At 46.6% G+C, this 19228-nt stretch overlaps 1 protein-coding gene across 6 annotated transcripts in view; it reads right to left on the bottom strand.

Annotated features, from left to right (window-relative positions):
- PARN (poly(A)-specific ribonuclease) overlaps positions 1-19228 on the bottom strand; it is a 173313-nt gene that overhangs the window by 27793 nt on the left and 126292 nt on the right. For all 6 annotated transcript variants that reach the window (XM_002711762.5, XM_070064792.1, XM_017342468.3 and 3 more), the window contains one exon: positions 14469-14658. In XM_002711762.5, coding sequence (XP_002711808.2) covers positions 14469-14658 — 190 coding nt within the window. The remainder of the gene's footprint in view (positions 1-14468; positions 14659-19228) is intronic.

The following is a 19228-nucleotide window of genomic DNA, read 5'->3' as shown; positions in this document are numbered from 1 at the left end:
GACTCAACAAACGCCAGTGCCTGCTCTGGTCCCTCCCTGGCCTACGGTGGGGAAGGTGGGAGGTCTGATCTGAAAGACCTGAGCAGAGGAGGAGGGGACGAGAGCAGGCAAAGAAGCAGGCAGGTGGCCTGCTCAGGATGGGCCTCGCAGCGGGATGGCGAGGAGGGCCAGTTCCGGCAGCCTCACCGTGGACAGGTAAGCATCAGCCTACGGCCATCTGTCAACTCAGGGTGCCGGAACCAGTGGATCCCCAAGAACCACGCGGACTCTACTTTCCTGCTCCACTGGAACCGTAGACGAGGTTTCCAGGGGACACAGCTCCCCTCTCCCAACAATTTCTTACTAAACTCAAACACAAAGAACAGCTTCAAGAGTTGTGCAGTAAACACCTATTTCCCGACCAGAGAAGGAAGGGTGGAGGAGGGAGGCCCACGAATGCTCCCATCTGGCAAGCACTGGGCTTCTGCACTACCAGTGACACATGAAAAGCTACTTCAGAGAGCCTGGAGTAGACAAAGGAAGTGCCTCAGATCCACAGGGAATCACCCAGGAGCACAGCCATCAGCGTGGTGTGGGCCACTGCGCTTGTCCGTCACAAACACCCTCCAGTTCCTGCTAACTTACACTACACTAGCAGAAGTTTGAATAAGCACATAGTGGTGAAAAAAATGCCACAAAAATGTTAAGGACCTCTAGATCTGGGAATTAGAATATAGGTTTTACTGTATCTCAGCTAATGCTAAAATCCATGAACAATCTAAATACACATGATTTGGGCAACTCAAATAAGAAATCTGTTCTGCACTTTGTTAACAGACATGGAAAAAAGGTATTTCACTTCGCTATCTATATGTGCTGGGGGAAATTTCTATCTACTGCTAGCACCATTATACTAATACAAGAAAATTACTATTATCATGTGAATGTAAGTAATGTAATACTACTACATCAACACAGTTGGAAACACAGACGACAACAACTCTAACCTAGGGTTGACCAAATAAATAACATGGGGATTTGGAAAGGAAATGTTAATTTCAGGTATTACTGTGGTTATGAAACATCAGTGTTCCATCACATCAAAAGTCACGTAAGCGTTAAGATGATGTTAAACTTAGCTTCGTGTTATTTAAGATAAAATCCTGAGATGACACACTCTTCAAAGCGTGAGGTGAAAAGAAAGCGGGCGTTCAGGAGCTTTGAGATAAGAATGCTGGATTTTAACAGAGAAGGTGACAAACCTTCTATGTTTTCAAATTTAAAGATATATAGATCATTGCTAAAATTTCTATTTTAATGAAATAACTAATTTTTAAAAAATCAACTACAGAAAACTTAAGAGTGAATGCTTTTTAAAAATATACACACGAGAAGCACAGTGGGTTAAAGCCCTGGCCTGCAGTGCTGGCATCCCGTATGGGTGCTGGCTGGAGTCCCGGCTGCTCCACTTTCAATTCAGCTCCTTGCTAATGCACCTGGGAAAGCAGCAGAGGATGGCCCAAGTTCTTGGGCCCCTGTACCCACAAGGGGGACCTGAAAGAAATTTCTGGCTCCTGGCTTTGATTGGCTCAGCTCCAGCTGTTGTGGCCATTTGGGGAGTGAGCCAGTTGATGGAGGACCTCTCTCTCTCTCTGTCCTTACCTTCCTCTGTAACTCTGTCTTTCAAATATTTTAAATTTTTAAAATAGTTTGGGTTAGGGCCGGCGCCGCGGCTCACTAGGCTAATCCTCCGCCTAGCGGCGCCGGCACACCAGATTCTAGTCCCGGTCGGGGCGCTGGATTCTGTCCCGGTTGCCCCTCTTCCAGGCCAGCTCTCTGCTGTGGCCAGGGAGTGCAATGGAGGATGGCCCAAGTGCTTGGGCCCTGCACCCCATGGGAGACCAGGAAAAGCACCTGGCTCCTGGCTCCTGCCTTTGGATCAGCGCGGTGCGCCGGCCGCAGCGCGCCGGCCGTGGCGGCCATTGGAGGGTGAACCAACGGCAAAGGAAGACCTTTCTCTCTGTCTCTCTCTCTCACTGTCCACTCTGCCTGTCAAAATAAATAAATAAATAAATAAATAAATAAATAAATAAATAAAATAGTTTGGGTTTCTCATCTGTACTACCTCAAACCTGAACCATGATGAGAAAGGCTTCAAGTCAAATTTTAACAATCTAGTGTCTTTTTACAAAAAACATTTTATTTATTTGAGAGACAAGAGTTGCAGACAGAGAGAGAGAGAGAGAGAGAGAGAGAGAGAGACAGCTCTTCCTTCTACTGGTTCACTCTCCAAATGACCACAATGGCCAGAGCTGTGCCAATCTGAAGCCAGGAGCCAGGACCTTCTTCTGGGTCTCCCACATGGGTGCAAGGGCCCAAGGACTTGGGCCGTCTTCCACTGCTTTCCCAGGCCATAGCAGAGATCTGGATCAGAAGAGGAGCAGCTAGGATTCAAACCAGCGCCCATATGGGATGCCAGTGCCATAGGCAGAGGCCTAAGCCCATTACGCCACAGTGCCAGCTCCTGTGACATTTTATTATAAAAAACTGCATTCTGAGTTGCTTGAATATCTTCTTAAAACATTGTAATTCCGGTTAAGTACACATAATAGAACATGTGCTGTCATAGCCATGCTTAATTATTCAGTGCAGTGATGTTAAGCACATTCCCATTATGTGCACCAATCTCTAGAACCCTCTTCCTCCTGCAAAACTGAAACACCATTAAACAAGTCCTCCTTCCTCCTCTCCCAGGCCACGACAACCACTGAATGGAATTGGGCCGTACTTATCTTTTTGTGATTGACTTATTTCTCTTAGCATAATCTCCTAAAGGTGCATCCATGCTGTGACATGTGTTAGAATTTCCTTCCTTTCCAAGGCTGAAGAGTGCTCACTGCATGTGTATGGCACATTTTATTTATGCCAGGCACCTGCATCTTTTTATATTATTCCTAAGAATCCTGCAGAAGTATCTCCTGTGCAAGAAAACAAAGGTGTCCTAATCTGCTGATACAATGGAAGCCAAAAGGGACAAATTAGATCAGTCTACCTTACACTGACACCTGACCACACAGGTGGATGGATGGGGTGTTTATGAACTACATCTGGACTAAAACTAGGTTTTATGTCTTAAAGAGAATTCCATGGTGAAGCCAATTTTCCTGGTTAGAAGCAGGCATATGGCATAGTGGTTGAGTCTTTGCTTAAGATGCCTGCATCCCATATCGGAATGCCTGGTTCAGCTTTTAATTTAGCTTCCTGCTAATGTGCACCCTGAGAGACAGGAGGTAATGGATAAAATACTTGGTCCCTAACACCCACGTGGGAGACCTGAACTGAGTTCCTGGCTCCTGGCTCCTGGCTTCTGGCTTCAGCCTGGCCCATACCTTGCTGTTGTGGGCATCTAGGAGTGAACCACTAGATGGAAGATCTCTCTTTCGCTCTGGCTTTCAAAAAAAACAAACAAACAAACAAAACAAACAAACAAACAAAAAAACAACTAAATAAATAAACCCACAAGAAATAGCTTTTTAAGAAAGTTTCTTGGTTAAGGATTCCATTTTATTAGTAACTGCATACTTCAATATTTTGCATTTTACATGAGCCAGACTCTAGTTGTGTGCAGAATATTTACTTGAATTTCCTAAAACAGATTCTGTTCTGTTCCCATTGGTTGTTCAGCTGGCAAGGTGACAAGGAGCTGAACAGAGGCAGGGCTGAGTGGGGCTTGTTCACTGTTCTTATTCAAATAAATAATTCAGAAGAGGTGTGAAGGGGCTCCACTGGTCTTCTTTTCTGAAATGGCACAGTGACCTAACCAAAGAAGAGGGAAACGCAGCAGGTGGGCAGCACGGACTGTCTAGGGGCAGCAGCCACTCCCCCTCGCTAAGCAGCATGAAGCTGGGTTATCAGCTCAACAGTGATGCTGAGACCCCTGGGTTCCCCGTCAGTCCTCTGGGAGGATGGAGACTCATTCCTTTTCTCTTGGTGGTCATCCTCCTCCCCCCAGCCCTTTGGTACCTCTGTTCCAGGCTAACAGACCCTGCATTTCCCTTTGCTTGCACCCTCTGGACTTGCTCCAGCTCCTTCTTTTAAAATTAATCAATCTCTCCAACACCAAAAACGGATTCTTCTAAGAGGATGACCATGCCGACTACACTAGAAGGAGGCAATTCGGCATTTCTGATACTGGCTTGCTGCACATACTGGGGTCACTTCTGTTTCTTTAAATCTTTTAAACAACTTGCAGTTTTACATTGGTGGTGGCTGGTGCTGGACACCCCAATCCTCTCTCCAAAGGAAAGCAGGTTGAAATTTGGATGTTTCCTTAAGGATTTTTTTACCCCCCCCCCTTTTTAATTTAAGAGAAGATAACTTAGTGCAATGACACTGCATTGCTCTCAAATATGCACTCAAAGCGTAAACATGACATGACTGATATAAAAGATCAACTAATTCACATTGGGCTATGGATTTAAAATGCCTGTGAATCAGGATCCTGTATATCTGTAGCTAAATTATTTAGCCTCTCTGGGACTCAACTTTCTCATGTATAAATCAGGCATAGCACCGTGGGTTTCACTGAGGTGTTGTACAGAATGAAGAACCTGCTTAATAAATATGAGCATTCTCTCTATTTTCATGTTGGTCTCTGCCTATTCCAAGACACACGCTGTGAGTCTGCGACTTATACCTTTACAGTGATGGGACAGAAAGGAGTAAAGAAGATGAGAAAAGGTAAAAGAAGAATTATTTTTTGGAATGAGAGCACTGGTCATGAATTCGTTTTTCATAAACCATTTTCTCATACAATATTCATAAATTTTGCTACAAGATGGATAATTTAAACTACAATACAGAGAGCTAGGTTTAACTGGTTACTATGCTTTATTAAAAACGCTAAAGAACACTACAACTGCCAGCAATGTAAAGTCACATTTTAACAAAAGCAGGGTAAGAGTGATTTCCAAGGTCCACGGCTAAAGAAAAAGGCAAGGTAGAGTGAGCAAGCATTTAGCTCAGTTAGCAGTTAAGACACTCGTTAGGACACCTGGGTCCCACATCAGAGTACCTGGATTTGAGTCTTAGCTCTGCTCCTCAATCCCTACTCCAGCTTCCTGCCAATGCAGACCTGGGAGGCAGTGGTGACGGCTCAAATAATTGGGTTTCTGCCACCCACGTGGGAGAACTCAATCAAGTTACTGGCTCTCAGCTTCAGCCTGGGGACACCTCAGCCACTGCAGCTATTTGGGGGAATGAAACAGAGGGCAGGAGTAGTCTGTCTACCCCTTAAAAATAACTAAATAAAGAGTAGGCTGCAACAGCTGGAGCTGGGCCAAGTCAAAGCCAGGAACCTGGATCTCCATCCAAGTCTCCCACGTCGGTAGCAGAGACCCATCACCTGCTGGCTCTTGGGGATGTGCATCAGCAGAAAGCTGCATCGGAAGTGGAGTGGGGACTTGAACCCAGGCACACCTATAAGGGATGTGAGCATCTTAACTGCTGAGACAATCGCCCATTCCATGTCCTTCTCTGGCCCGACCCTTAATTTTACATTATCCTGTACTGTATGAACTTTTATCATTAGCTGCATTTATCATTCTAGTGCCTTAAAAGGTGCCATGGGGGCCGGCATGGTGGCTCACTAGGCTAATCCTCCACCTTGCGGCGCCGGCACACCGGGTTCTAGTCCCGGTCGGGGCACCGGATTCTGTCCCAGTTGTCCCTCTTCCAGGCCAGCTCTCTGCTGTGGCCAGGGAGTGCAGTGGAGGATGGCCCAAGTGTTTGGGCCCTGTATCCCATGGGAGACCAGGAAAAGCACCTGGCTCCTGCCATCGGATCAGCGTGGTACGCCGGCCGCAGTGCGCTGGCCGCGGCGGCCATTGGAGGGTGAACCAACGGCAAAGGAAGACCTTTCTCTCTGTGTCTCTCTCTCTCACTGTCCACTCTGCCTGTAAATAAATAAATAAATAAATAAAATAAAAGGTGCCATGGGAAACATTTTCTTTGCTAAGGTATATTTAACCCAAAAATTCTACTTTGAATTCACCAGCATTTACTCTGCCTGGACTCAGACTAGCGTAACTTCTATAGTCCTTTGTTGAGGTGGATTTGTTCTGAGAGGAGAAGCATGGTGTGGGCAAGAGGCGCGGAGTAACCACAAAGACCCCAGGAGTTGGGTGAAAGCAGGCCAGAAGCAAGTAGCCCGCAGACTTGTTTATTTCAGTTGGTACAGCAGCTTATACAGCTGAGGCAGCCAATCCGGTCAAGGGGCGGTCTATGCCCTAACCAATCACAGCCTGTTGCCAGGCAGGCTCTGTTGCCATGTGGTTTCTGAAGCCATCCAATCACAGCCTGTTGTCAGGCAATTTCTGTTGCCAGTGGCCATCTTGGCATGGCCTTCTCATTCCACCACTTTCCCCCCTTTTCGTTTATTTTTGAGCAACGGGAGGCATGATTCTTGGCCATACCATTGTTGACCCCGTTTCCATGTGGTCTCCGTACGCAGCTGTGCCTGTCTTAGGTTGTCCTCCAGGGGATCTTACCCGTCATTGACTAACCAGTGCTCAAAACGGGAGACCACAGGAGTGCTTGCTCAGATGGGGGTAGTAATGAGGAACAATGGTAATCAGGAATGGCATGACCACACACAGGCTGTGGGCTGTTCGAGTGGCTGACCAGAGCGAGGGGGGTATAAAACAGTAGCAGATGTGGCTATGGGCAGTTTCTCAGGGTAGGGTGATAGGGCAGGTGCATCTGCTAACAAGGCAGATTCTCAGCCTTGTTCAGCTGGTTCTGGTTGGCTGTCAGTTGCAGGCTTGATGTTTCTGGCTGGAACCCAAATTGGCTGTCCCACATTCTCTGGAAAGACACAAGCATATCCTCGGCCCTTGGTTAGCAGAAGCCCGTTTACAGGCGTTGGAATCCAGGGCCTGAATTCTGTGTCCACTTCAACAATAACAGCAAACATACCGGTGGGATGGGGGCTAGCACCTGCCCTGAGAGTCTGGGGTGCCTGGAGACTGCCACAAATGTGGGGATCCTCACTGGGTACAGATGGGATGACCTCACATGGGTTATCGCCTCGAGGTCGTCTAAGTTCATCCCATGGGTATCTGGGGGGTGGCTGACTAGGCATTGCTGCATTGTCTGCTGTCATGTCATTTTCACTGTCTGAGCTCTCTCTCCCTAAGTTATCAACTGTTGCCTGTGAGGTAGAGGCCTGGAGTGTCAGGCTCTTATCACTCACAGATTCATTATGTTTGGTAATCTGTGTGGGTTTCTGAGAGGAGGGGTATCTTTCCCATGTTTGAGTGTTTAAGAGCAGCACCACCACACCAACTCTAGCCAAAGGAAAGAGGCACAGCACTGCTGCCATAACAAAACAAATTCCTAGCGCCTCAGCAGCTGATAGTATTATGCAGGGGATTCCTTACGTTAGACAAACAGACAGTGGTGTATCAGATCATACGTATGTCCTGTGCTTAGTAGGGGACTTCCTTGATTCATTAGGTCAAGGCCATATGCCCACATGGTGTACATTCCGATCAGGGCATGTACATTGAGGAATATAATCTACTCATGACAGAGATGTAAATTCTGTTCCTTAGTGTGTGACTTAGATGCAAATAACAGCTAAACACAGGAAATCTCCCCAAGCAAAGGTAGCTGAGGGCTGGGAACACAAGAGACAGTTAAAGCAGAAACAAAATTTCTGCAATGGAGCCTGGGTCAGCACAGAGCAAGGGAGTGAGCAGCCCCAGGGGAAGAGGGGCTGGTGCTTTGCCACAGAACTCCAGCCTGTTAAGTGGAGACAGCCCCCCTCCACGTGAAGAGCATGGAGCAGAGGCCCAGCACACCGAGGCACAAAGGGCCGAGTGTGTGTCATCTGCCACAAGCCCAGTGCTTCATGACCGTCTCTTTGAAACCCTGGGGAGAAGGAGTTTCTAAAAAACCCTGGGCTGTTAAGGGCAGGTGCAAATTCAGAGTGCAGTACCCATTCAGACGGTCAAGCATGCTTGCTGATTTGGTGTCCGGCCCTTATTTCAGCACAGTAAAGGGCTTTCGTTCATAGGTTCATTTGTGACACTGCCTTACCTAATCATATTTTTACTAAATGTTTCTTAAATAAACACTCTGCCAGTACAGGGATTTTAAAACATAGAACCTCAAGGTGAGAAGAGACTGCTATTTCCCATTTGAGGACAAAATCAGAGTTCTGAGTTTCCCATTTGAGGACAAAACCAGACAAAAAGAGGAGTTTTTGGCCATTTCCTCTGCATGCCTTGTTGTGCACACAGTGTAAGAGCATTTGGGAGAACAGGACATGTGCTGGGCTCCTGATGCAGGCGGACTGAAGGGAAGAATCTTTCCTAGGTGCTAGTGGTGGTGGTGGCAAAGCCAGAACTAGGACCCTTGGCTTCTGGCTGCTTAGTAAGTTCATTCCGCTTCCACTCAGCTCCACGGTTTCTGTCCTCTCGAAGGCATTTTCAGCAGGCGGAGAGGCAACACCTGTTCCTCAGTCCGTTTCTGAACCAATGCGTAAGCACTCGGATGTGGTAATGGGTCCTGGAACACTGCCTACTGAGCTCCTTTGTCTCCAAAGGGCTTGCTTCCCCCTTCCTAAGGTAATGTTCCATTCGGTTACTTGGAGGAACCAGTAATTTCGGATGAAAACTATGTCAAATCCCCAAACCACGGCTTTAATACATGCTTTCCCAGGAGCTACTAAATTTTCGAAGAAGGCTGAATTTTAGTCTCACAGAATGAAACACAGCCAAAAGGATTCTCCCAGTAGGTGAAATGAGCCAAAGGCATGACTAGCCAAAGTCTCTATCAGGGGCGCGATGGCTTCAGAAGGCCACTTCTATTAATTATAGAATATTATTAATAAAATGGGCGGTGAAACAGTATCTACCTTCCAGGCATGAGGGCAGCATCTGCGCCTGTTAATGCCCATTAGTGAGCTCTCAGGTGATTCTGCACGCAGGGCAGACCTCTCAACACTACACATCCCTCCATCCCTGCGCTTACTCAGATCTCACACCACCCACACCAGTCTCCTCCTCCCCTTCTCATGCAAATTTATGACTGGTCCAGTTTCCCTAGAACCCAAGTCTGCTCTTTTTTCCAGTTATCAACTATAAATCTCTTAGACATTCTGGACACTGGGTCTATTGCAAAATGATGCTCCATGGTCCGGGGACCGGTGTTGTGGCATAGTAGGTAAAGCTGTCACCTGCAATGCCAACATTCTTTATGGGCACGCCAGTTCGAGTCCCGGCTGCTCCACTTCCAATCCAGCTCCCTGCTAATGTGCCTGCGAAAGCAGCAGAGGATTTCTTGCACCCATGTGGGAGATCGGAAGGAAGCTCCTAGCTCTGGCCGCTGCGGTCACTGGGGAGTGAACCAGTGAATGGAGGATCTCTCTCTCTCTCTTCCCTCCCTCCCTCTTTCTTCCTGTAACTCTGCCTTAAAAAAGAAGGTGCTATATGGCGATTCCATGCGGAAATCAGCACTAACAGCCGAGAGCACCGTTGTGTCTCCAGGGCCTCAGCGTGAACTCTACAGTAATAGATGTGAGTCACAGAGGGGGCTGAAGGGAGCTGTTCTTCTCTCAGCCAGCAAGGTCCCCCAGTCGTAGCTGGACCTTCCTAATGACGAGTGCCTGAGTGCGCACGTTCATATTTATGACATGTATAACATTTCCCTCTACACTATTTTAGTCCCTTGAGCTTTAACTGCCTAAAGAAGGGAGAGGGAGAGAGAGAGAAAGAGAGAGAGAGAGAGAGAGAACAAAATGGATCAATGGATCAATGTATCATGGAGTTTAAAGAATATATAGAGGGGCCGGCGCTGTGGTGCAGCAGGTTAAAGCCACGGCTCCATTTCTGTTCCAGCTCTCTGCTATGGCCTGGAAAAGCAGAAGAAGACGGCCCAAGTCCTTGGTCCTCTATACCCACGAGAGAAACCCTGAAGAAGCTCTTGGCTCCTGGCTTTGGATGAGCTCAGCTCTGGCCACTGTGGTCATATGGGGAGTGAACCAGCAGATGGAAGATCTCTCTCTCTGTCCTTCCCTCTCTGACTGTAACTCTATCAAATAAATATATAAATCTTAAAAAAAAATTAAGAATACATAGAAGTAAAATACAAGACAACAGACCAGACAGCATGTCAGCAGGTGAAAGGAAAGACACTGTTCTAAGAGTCTTACACTGGTCATGAAGTGGTACAATTTTCACTTGAAGATACATTGTCATATTATAATCCTAAAACAGTACTCAGTCAATAAAATACAACATGATCCAGATATATAATTAAAAAATTTCTTTTTTCTTTTTTTCTTTTTTTTTTTGACAGGCAGAGTGGACAGTGAGAGAGAGACAGAGAGAAAGGTCTTCCTTTACCGTTGGTTCACCCTCCAATGGCCACCAGCGCACCGCGCTGATCTGATGGCAGGAGCCAGGTACTTATCCTAGTCTCCCATGGGGTGCAGGGCCCAAGTACTTGGGCCATCCTCCACTGCACTCCCTGGCCACAGCAGAGAGCTAGCCTGGAAGAGGGGCAACCGGGACAGAATCCGGCGCCCTGACCGGGACTAGAACCCAGTGTGCCGGCGCCGCAAGGCGGAGGATTAGCCTAGTGAGCTGCGGCGCCAGCCTAATTAAAAATTTTCAAATAGCCACCATTAAAAAAGCAACATATGGGGCCAGCATTATGGCACTGTGGGTTCATATCCTGGCTATTCTACTGACCATCCATCTCCCTGCTAGTGGCCTGAGAAGAAAAGCAGCAGAAGGTGGCCCAAGTGTTTGGGCCCCTGCCATCCACATGGGAGACCCAGATGAAGCTCCTGGCTCCTGGCTTTGGCTGGCCCAGCCCTGGCTATTGCGGCCATCTAGGGAATGACCCAGTAGAAAGAAGATCACGCTCTCTTTCTCTCTAACTCTGACTTGCAAATAAATAAATCTTAAAAAGCAACGTTAATTTTATTAATTTTTTATTTAACCCAATATATCCAAAATATTATCATTTCAACATATAAACAATGACTAATGAGGTAGCCGAAAAATCTTAAAAATCTAGTATGTACGGGATATTTACAACATCTCATTCTAGACTAGTAAGACTTCAAATACTTAACAGTCACATGTGGCTAATGGCTTCCATACTGGACAGTGTAATTCTAGGGTAGGGTCAGCAAATTTTTCTAGACAGTGCTAGCCATTAGTAATTAGTTTAAATTTGGAAGGTCACAAGATCTCTGTGACAACTACCCAACTCTGCCTGTGTGATGTAAAAGCAGCCACAGGCAACAGTAAATGAAGGAGTATAGCTGTGTTCCAATAAATGTTTATAAAAACACATGTGCTGGATTTGGCCTGTGGGCTGCAGTTTGCCAATCACCACTCTGGAACAGTGACTAGAAAAATAACACATAAAAATATAAGCAGAAAGTCAACAGAGAAGTTAAAATGGGATGCTAAAATATCAGCAAATATGAAATAATATACAATTCATCCAAAAGGCATCAGAGTGAGAGGAACAGAGACATACGGAACAGGATAAACAGGACACCAACAATCAGATAGGAGACAGAGCTGTACTAACCATTAACTAAAAATAAAAGACAGGGCTTGCCAAATGGATAAAAAAGCAAGAATCAACTATATGCTGCTTATAAGAAACACATGTTAATTACAAAGACAAACAAGTTGCCAATGAAAGACTGACCAAAAATATGCAAACACCCAGAGAAAGAAAACAGGACTGGCTATACTAACATTAGACAAACATCAACACATTACTAGAAGAGAAATGGTCTATAATAATAATAGTAGGGGTAATTCATTAACACATCTACCAAAAGAGCTTCAAAACAAACGAAAAATGGATTAAAAATTGACAGAGGAATAAACAAATCTACAAACACAATGGGAAAATTTTAATACCTCTCTCAATAGTGGCCCCTCCCCTCCTAAAAATTCAGTAAGAATACCAAAGATTTAAGCAACATCATAAGCCAATTTAACCTAACATGATATTCATGGAACATTCTAACCATCTTTTAAATGTACATGGAACATTCACCAAGACAAATCATAAGCCAAGCCATAAAATAATTCTCAGCGATCGCCAATGTTTTAAATAACCCGTAGCTTAAACATGAGAGTGCAGGAGAAATTAGAAGGTACTTCATGAGAGACAGCAGTGGTGGGCAGCTAGGCAGATGGTAAAGGAAAAAAATAACAGTTTCAAATACTTTCACTGGAAAAGAAGAAATGTGTGAAAAGTCAGTGAGCTAAGTTCCCAAGCCAAGAAGCTGGACAGGGGCCAGTGTTGTGGTGCAGCAGCTTAAGCCTTCACCTGCAGTGCCGGTATCCCATATGGATACCTTTGAGTCTCAGCTGCTCCAATTCCGATCTGGCTTCCTGCTAATACGCCTGGGAAAGCAGCAGAAGATGGCCCAAGTGCTTGAGTCCCTGCACCCACTGGGGAGACCTGAAGAAGCTCTGGGCTCCTGGCTTTGGCCTGACCCAGCAGATAGAAGACCTCTCTATATCTCTCCCTCTCTCTCTCTGCAAATTTGTAAATTTGCCTTTCAAATAAATAAAAAATATATCTTAGAAAAAAAAGTTGGACAAAACAGAAAATTAAGCCCAAAATAAGGATAAAGATGGGTAATAAGAACAAATATATAGATAAAATGAAAAAAGAAGACAAAAAAAAAAAACCCAGTAAGGCAAGAAGTTGGTTCTTTGGAAAAGATGAACAAAATGGATAAACAGGTAGCAAAGAAAAAGAAGAGGAGACACAAATTACTAACATCAGGGACATCTTCATAGAGCCTATTAAAAAGGAATATTTTGATCTGATAATTGTAAGCTAATGAACATCTAAGTTAAACTGAAAAGGAATAATCCTTGAAAAATAGATTACTTAAATTTACACAGAAAGAAACTTTAAAACCGGCCGGCGCTGCAGCTCAATAGGCTAATCCTCCACCTAGTGGCGCCGGCACACCGGGTTCTAGTCCCAGTCGGGGTGCCGGATTCTGTCCCAGTTGCCCCTCTTCCAGTCCAGCTCTCTGCTGTGGCCCGGGCGTGCAGTGGAGGATGGCCCAAGTGCTTGGGCCCTGCACCCGCATGGGACACCAGGAGGAAGCACCTGGCTTCAGATAGGGGTAGCGTGCCAGCCGTAGCGGCTATTTGGGGGTGAACCAATGGAAGGAAGACCTTTTTCTCTCTGTTTAACTCTGCCTGTCAAAAAAAAAAGGGGGGGGGGGACAGGAGACAGCCACTTCAAAAAGAAGATATCTGAATGACCAACTAACATATAAAAAGGTAGTCAACATCATTAGTCATGAGAAAAAGGTTCATTAATATCACAATGAAAACACAGCATTAAATGTTGATAAGGATGTGGGACAACTAGAACATATATAACACTGGTGGGCTATAAAATCACAAAATTAAACATATACCTATTCCCCAAATCAACAAATCTGCTCCTAGTATTTTCTCAAGAAAAACGAAAACATAGGCTGACAAAAAATTTTTTTAGCAGAAATGTTTATAGAAGCCTTATTTATAGCCCCAATTTAGGGGCCAATGCTATGCTGTGCGAGTTACAGCATGGACATCCAATATCAGAATACTGGTTTGAGGGGCTGGCGCTGTGGTGCAGCAGGTTAAAGCCCTGGCCTGAAGCACCAGCATCCCACATGGGCTCTGGTTCAAGTCTTGTCTGCTCAACTCCCAATCCAGCTCCCTGCTAGTGTGCCTGGGAAAGCAGCAGAAGATGGTCCAAATCCTTGGGCCCCTGCATCCACCTGGGAGACCTGGAAGAAGCTCCTGGATCCTGGCTTTGGATCAGTTCAGCTCCAGGCATTGTGGCCATTTGGAGAGTGAACCAGAGGATGGAAGACCTCTCTCTCTCTTTACCTCTCTCTGTAACTCTGTCTTTCCAATAAATAACATAAATCTTAAAACAAAACAAAACAACTATACCTTTCTAGAATGAACATAGACTCTTTTTCCTGTTTTCTATTCCTAAAACTGTGTGGCTTCACAAAGATACCAAATGTCAGCATTTCTCTTCCGGAGGTAGGATTGGGGTGATTAAGGGGAAACTGAGCCACATCCTCTTCCCACGGAGGCTGCTGGTCTGAGAGGGGTCAGAGGGAGTGGCAGGGCCATGCTGCCAACAGGGAGAGACTGGACACAAATGAGCTCAGCTCTCCTCCTGGTCCCTTGTGGAACTGGTGGAGGAGTGGCAGAGCCCTCAGCCCTCAGACGGGACCTGTCTTGGCCCCGTCTAAAATAGCTAAGGTTTATACAGCTGCCAGGAACGAAAGTAGTAGTCACTTCTGTTACTACATGAAAAACCTTTCCCAGAAGTCAGAGTTACTACCTACATCCTTTAAGAAGCAACACGAAAGGCTGTTGCTGGAATAACTGTCCTGTCAGGTAGCCAAGCACACGTACCTGTGGTTGCCATAGCAGTGATTCTGCAGCGTGTACGACAGGCCCTGCGTGTTTAACCGCTTTCTCTCCACCTCCTTCCAGCTGTCTTCTGTCCACTTTCTCTTGATGTGCTTCTCTTCCTGCTTTTTCCCCACGTATTCAGCATAGGTCTGGATCCGATAGCTTTCCGCATATCTGCTGGTATTGACAGCTACAAGGCAAAGGAAAAAGTCCTGTAAGAAGTCTGGCCTAGCTCCGCAGAGGTCACTTCTGAAAGGTGGCCCGAGGCCGTCAGAGGGGTCTCAGGTTAGGGTCTGAGCTCTGACCCCAGCTCTGCCGCTCAGAAGACAGGTGCCACTAGGCCCAAGCCCTCAGCAGCTTCCTCATCTGAAGAAAACAGAGCCACTGCTCCCCAGCCGCCCTCTCAAGTGAGTGTGCTCTCACTGCTTGAGAGTTAGTTTCAGAGTAAGAAAGTGAAAGTAAGGAAACCACTAAACAAAATCGTAAACCTTATTTTGTTAAAAATAAAAATGACCACAAAAGCCAAGTGCACAGTGGTGGTGATGGGTGCATCACGGGCTGCTGGTCCACTGTACGCCTGTGCCTGGTGCTCTTCACAGCACACGTGGAGGAAGACACTGTTTCAATGACAAGAAAGCAGGCGTGGAGGTCAGGGACTCACTGCAGCACACACGGGGAGTGTAGCACTGGGGCGCCAACCCTGAGGCCAGGGCCCTTTGGCCCGTCTGCATCTCACTTTGAGTCTTGCAAATCCAAGATATCGCCACAATGCTGGACACACGCCTCTTCTCCATCTGCTTTTAAAGACTGCTAATTCTCTGTAACACGGCTCTGGCTGACAGGGGCGCTTGGAGCTAATGCTTCAGATAAAGGCCAGGGAGGTTTGTGCTAATCCCATGGAGCCCCTGCCCATGAGGCTGTGGGAATGTGGAAGTGAGGACCAGGGGCAGACACCCGCTGCTGGCTCTGGCTTACGCGGCTTGGTTACATGTTGTCCTAGCCCATGGCCACTGTCCGCAGGCACAGTCCACACTGGCTGGCAACAAGACGGTAAGAGCCTGGCCACGCTCTCAGGGCATCTTGGTGCCATGATGGCTGCAAGAGCACCGTAACCTGGGAACAGAGGCCATGCACCTACCCCAGGCAGGGTCCTCAGTACACAGCAGCTCTTGGCAAGGATTCTGTGAACCCATCAGAACAGAATACAACCAGCAACAAGAACTGGACCAGACTCCAGTGCTGAGGGCCTTAAATCAGAGGGAAAGCCAGCTGCACCCTGCAGATGGTCCACACGTCTGACACCTGGCGCTCCAGCAATACCAGATGTGCTCAAACTTCGCAGCACAACAGTGGTTTACAGAACATCATGCCCTAAATATCTGCCATCTAAAATCAAGCCAGAAACACACAACAAGGAAAAAACCCCACATTTCTTTAAAAACACACCTTTTTTACTCAGAAGATTGCTGTACTTTTCAAATACTTGCTCCAGAGTTAAGGGGAAAAAAGGAGGAAACCCCTCAACGTATCAGGGGATTTTCATTTTATACAGAGAAGTGGAGAGAGCAACAGCCCGACCTCCTTGGAGGCCTCACGGGCAGAGCAGTCTGTCCTGCAGAACACGCCCCTGCTGACCTCCACTCACCTCTGAGACAGACACAGGCTCCCGTCCTCAACAACTTATTCCTTGGGACAGTTTCTTTTCCTGCTTTCAGTGTGTCCCATTTTTAAGTTTTTTTTTTTTTTTTTTTTTAACTCATTTATCCACCCACGCACCCATTAGCGTACCCACAAACATCACCCAGCCATGCTTCCATCTGGCAACCCACGCTGAGTGCCTTTGGGCCGGAGACTGCGCGAGCATTTGCGCAGTACTTGGAGACACCGTCCCCACACTTGTAAAACTCATGCTGTCACAGACCAGTTTTACGTAGAGGTGGTTTCCTGTAAGCAAGGGTCTCCTGACAGACAAGAGCCCATGGGCTGCGCCATCATTCTCCTACCAAGGGCTGGTGACGAACACTCCTGGGTCTTCCCCTGTGCACTTCATCCTCTAACCTGAAGGCTTATTTTGCAAACAGAGCCCAAAGGAATGACATCTGTAATCACCCTCTCTCACGTTTAATTTGGATTACCAAGCCAAAGAGTAGCTTGGGTCAATATTCCCCATGCAAGTGAAGGCAATGACAGGGCCATGAAGGAGCAGAGAGGACCTGCCTGGCGGTACCCAACTGTTTCCAATAACTGAGCCCAGCTTACTTGCAAATTTACAAACAACTCCCTAACTGTGGTGAGCAAATTATTTATCTGAGCACATTTGGAATTAGGATCACTTAGAGGGGGAAACAAATAACAATCCACTTCACACTGCGGGCCCTCACGTGGCAGTAATTCACCAGCATTCCTTTAAGTCTGGCAGCTTGGCGGCTCTCAGCCTTTCATCTAGAAGCCAAGTTCTGGCTCAAAGCCACGCCTCTACCAGATGAGTCAGCAAAATGAGTTGGCTGTCAACCGTGTCCTCCCGCGATTCCAGCTCCCCTGTCAGAAGCAGCATGTAGCGGGCTGCTTGGTAACACTAACCTTCAAGTGTGTTGGGGAACTGATTCAAGGCCATCTTTCGGGCCTGCTCCTTTGTCACAGCTCCCAGGGAGCCAAGCGTGTTAAGAGTCTTCCCCGAGTCCTTCAGAGGAATGAGGGAGCTCCTCTCAACTAAGAGTCCCATCCACTCACTGCTTCACTGGGCCTGGTCCTCTGCTCTTGACACCCAGCCCACACCACAGCACTTAACCTTCGCAGCACCCCTTGAGGAAGGCCTGGGTCCAGTCACCATACAGAAAGGGACAGAGAACAAGAAGCTCACCACGAGTGCCTAGGGTCTTACAGGTAAGAAACAAAGCTGCTTTGGAAACAAGACATAATTGACTGATAGACGACAGCCAAAAACATTTTATACTTTCACAAGCTTGCTGTGTTTCTATATGCATAGTATTTAGTTTGACAATAAGCTTATAAAATACCTTCTGTATTAAGAGTTTTAAAGGTTTACTGACAATGCTTAGGTTTTTTTTTTTTTTTAATAAATTAGGAATTTACGTCATTGTTAAGCAAAGTCTCTCCAACTATGGTGACAGACTGCTTATGAACAGGAAGGCTTACTCAAAATGTTGATTCCGTCCTGAATTCATCCATAGATCAATTAATACAATTCCAGCAAAAATTCTAACAAAAACTTTGAAAAATTAAAAATAAAAGTGGGCCCGGCGCTGTGGTGTAGAGGGTAAAGCTGCTGCCTAAAGTGCCAACATCCCATATGGGCACCGATTCAAGTCCTGGCTGCTCCACTTCCCATCCAGCTCTCTGCTATGGCTTGGGAAAGCAGTAGATGATAGCCCAAGTCCTTGGGCCCCTGCACCCACATGGGAGACCTGGAAGAAGCTCCTGGTTCCTGGCTTCGGGTCAGCGCAACTCTGGCCATTGTGTCCAATTGGGGAGTGAATCAGCGGATGGAAGACCTCTCTTCTCTCTCTTGGCCCCTCCTTCTCTCTGTAATTCTGACTTTCAAATAAATAATCTTTTTAACAAAATAAAATAAAAGTTAATAAAAATCTCAACAGAAAATAGCAGTAGGGGGCCAGTGCCATGGCTCACTTGGTTAATCCTCCACCTGTGGTGCCAGCATCCCATATGGGCGCCGGGTTCTAGTCCCGGTCACTCCTCTTCCAGTCCAGCTCTCTGCTGTGGTCTGGGAGGACAGTGGAGGATGGTCCAGGTGCTTGGGCCCCTGCACCTGCATGGGAGACCAGGAGGAAGCACCTGGTTCCAGCTCCTGGCTTCGGATCAGCCAAGCGCCGGCCGCAGCGGCCATTTGGGGAGTGAACCAACGGAAGGAAGACCTTTCTCTCTGTCTCTCTCTCACTGTAACTCTGTCAAATAAATTTAAAAAAAAAAAAAAGAAAGAAAAGAAACAAAATAGCAGTAGAGATGAAGGGCTCAGGCTGGGGCTCAGCTGAACGGGAAGCTCAGAGATGAGTGGATTTTGGGGATCGTGGCTACAGTAGTGGCTCTGTGACTGCGTGCATTTACTGAAACACACAACTGGACATCAACCGACTGCATACAAGTTATGTCTCAGTCATTCTGTGGCACTGAAGGATGTAGACTAAAAGTACATGGAGGAACAAAAGGGCCCAAACAGCTGAGAAGTTTCTGAAGAACAGGAAGGGCGGCTTCTGCTAGCTAGGAAAGTTCACTGCAAAGCAATGGCAACGAAGGCAGTGCAGTAAGGTAGAGCTAAACCGGCCAGTGTCACCGAGGAGCCAACAAAGAGACTCGGGCATCTGTGAAACTCTAATTTTTGACAGACAATCCTGGAAAAGGAAAAACTGGAGAAACTATTTATCCATATGAAAAAAGTGAAATTGGATTCTTACTCATACCATGCCGAAAAATCCACTCCAGATGGATGAAGAACTTAAATGTCAAAAGCAAACTTTGAAAACTTGAAAAGAAAATGTAAGTATCTTTCTGAGCTTGATGTAGGGAGGAATTTATGAAGATACAAAAAAGGTTAAGCATAAAAGGAAAGATGAGTAAGTTGACTACATTAATATTAAAGTTTCTGTCCATCAGCAGACACTTTAAAGAGAGTGAGGACAGGCTACACACTGCAGGAAATGAGAGGAAGACATCCTAGGCTGGCGCCGCGGCTCACTAGGCTAATCCTCCACCTTGCGGCGCCGGCACACAGGGTTCTAGTCCCG

Source organism: Oryctolagus cuniculus, chromosome 19, assembly GCF_964237555.1.
Source record: "Oryctolagus cuniculus chromosome 19, mOryCun1.1, whole genome shotgun sequence".
Taxonomy (NCBI): domain Eukaryota; kingdom Metazoa; phylum Chordata; class Mammalia; order Lagomorpha; family Leporidae; genus Oryctolagus; species Oryctolagus cuniculus.
Note: the sequence above shows the minus strand (reverse complement) of the source record. Positions and strands in the feature narration are given on the sequence as shown.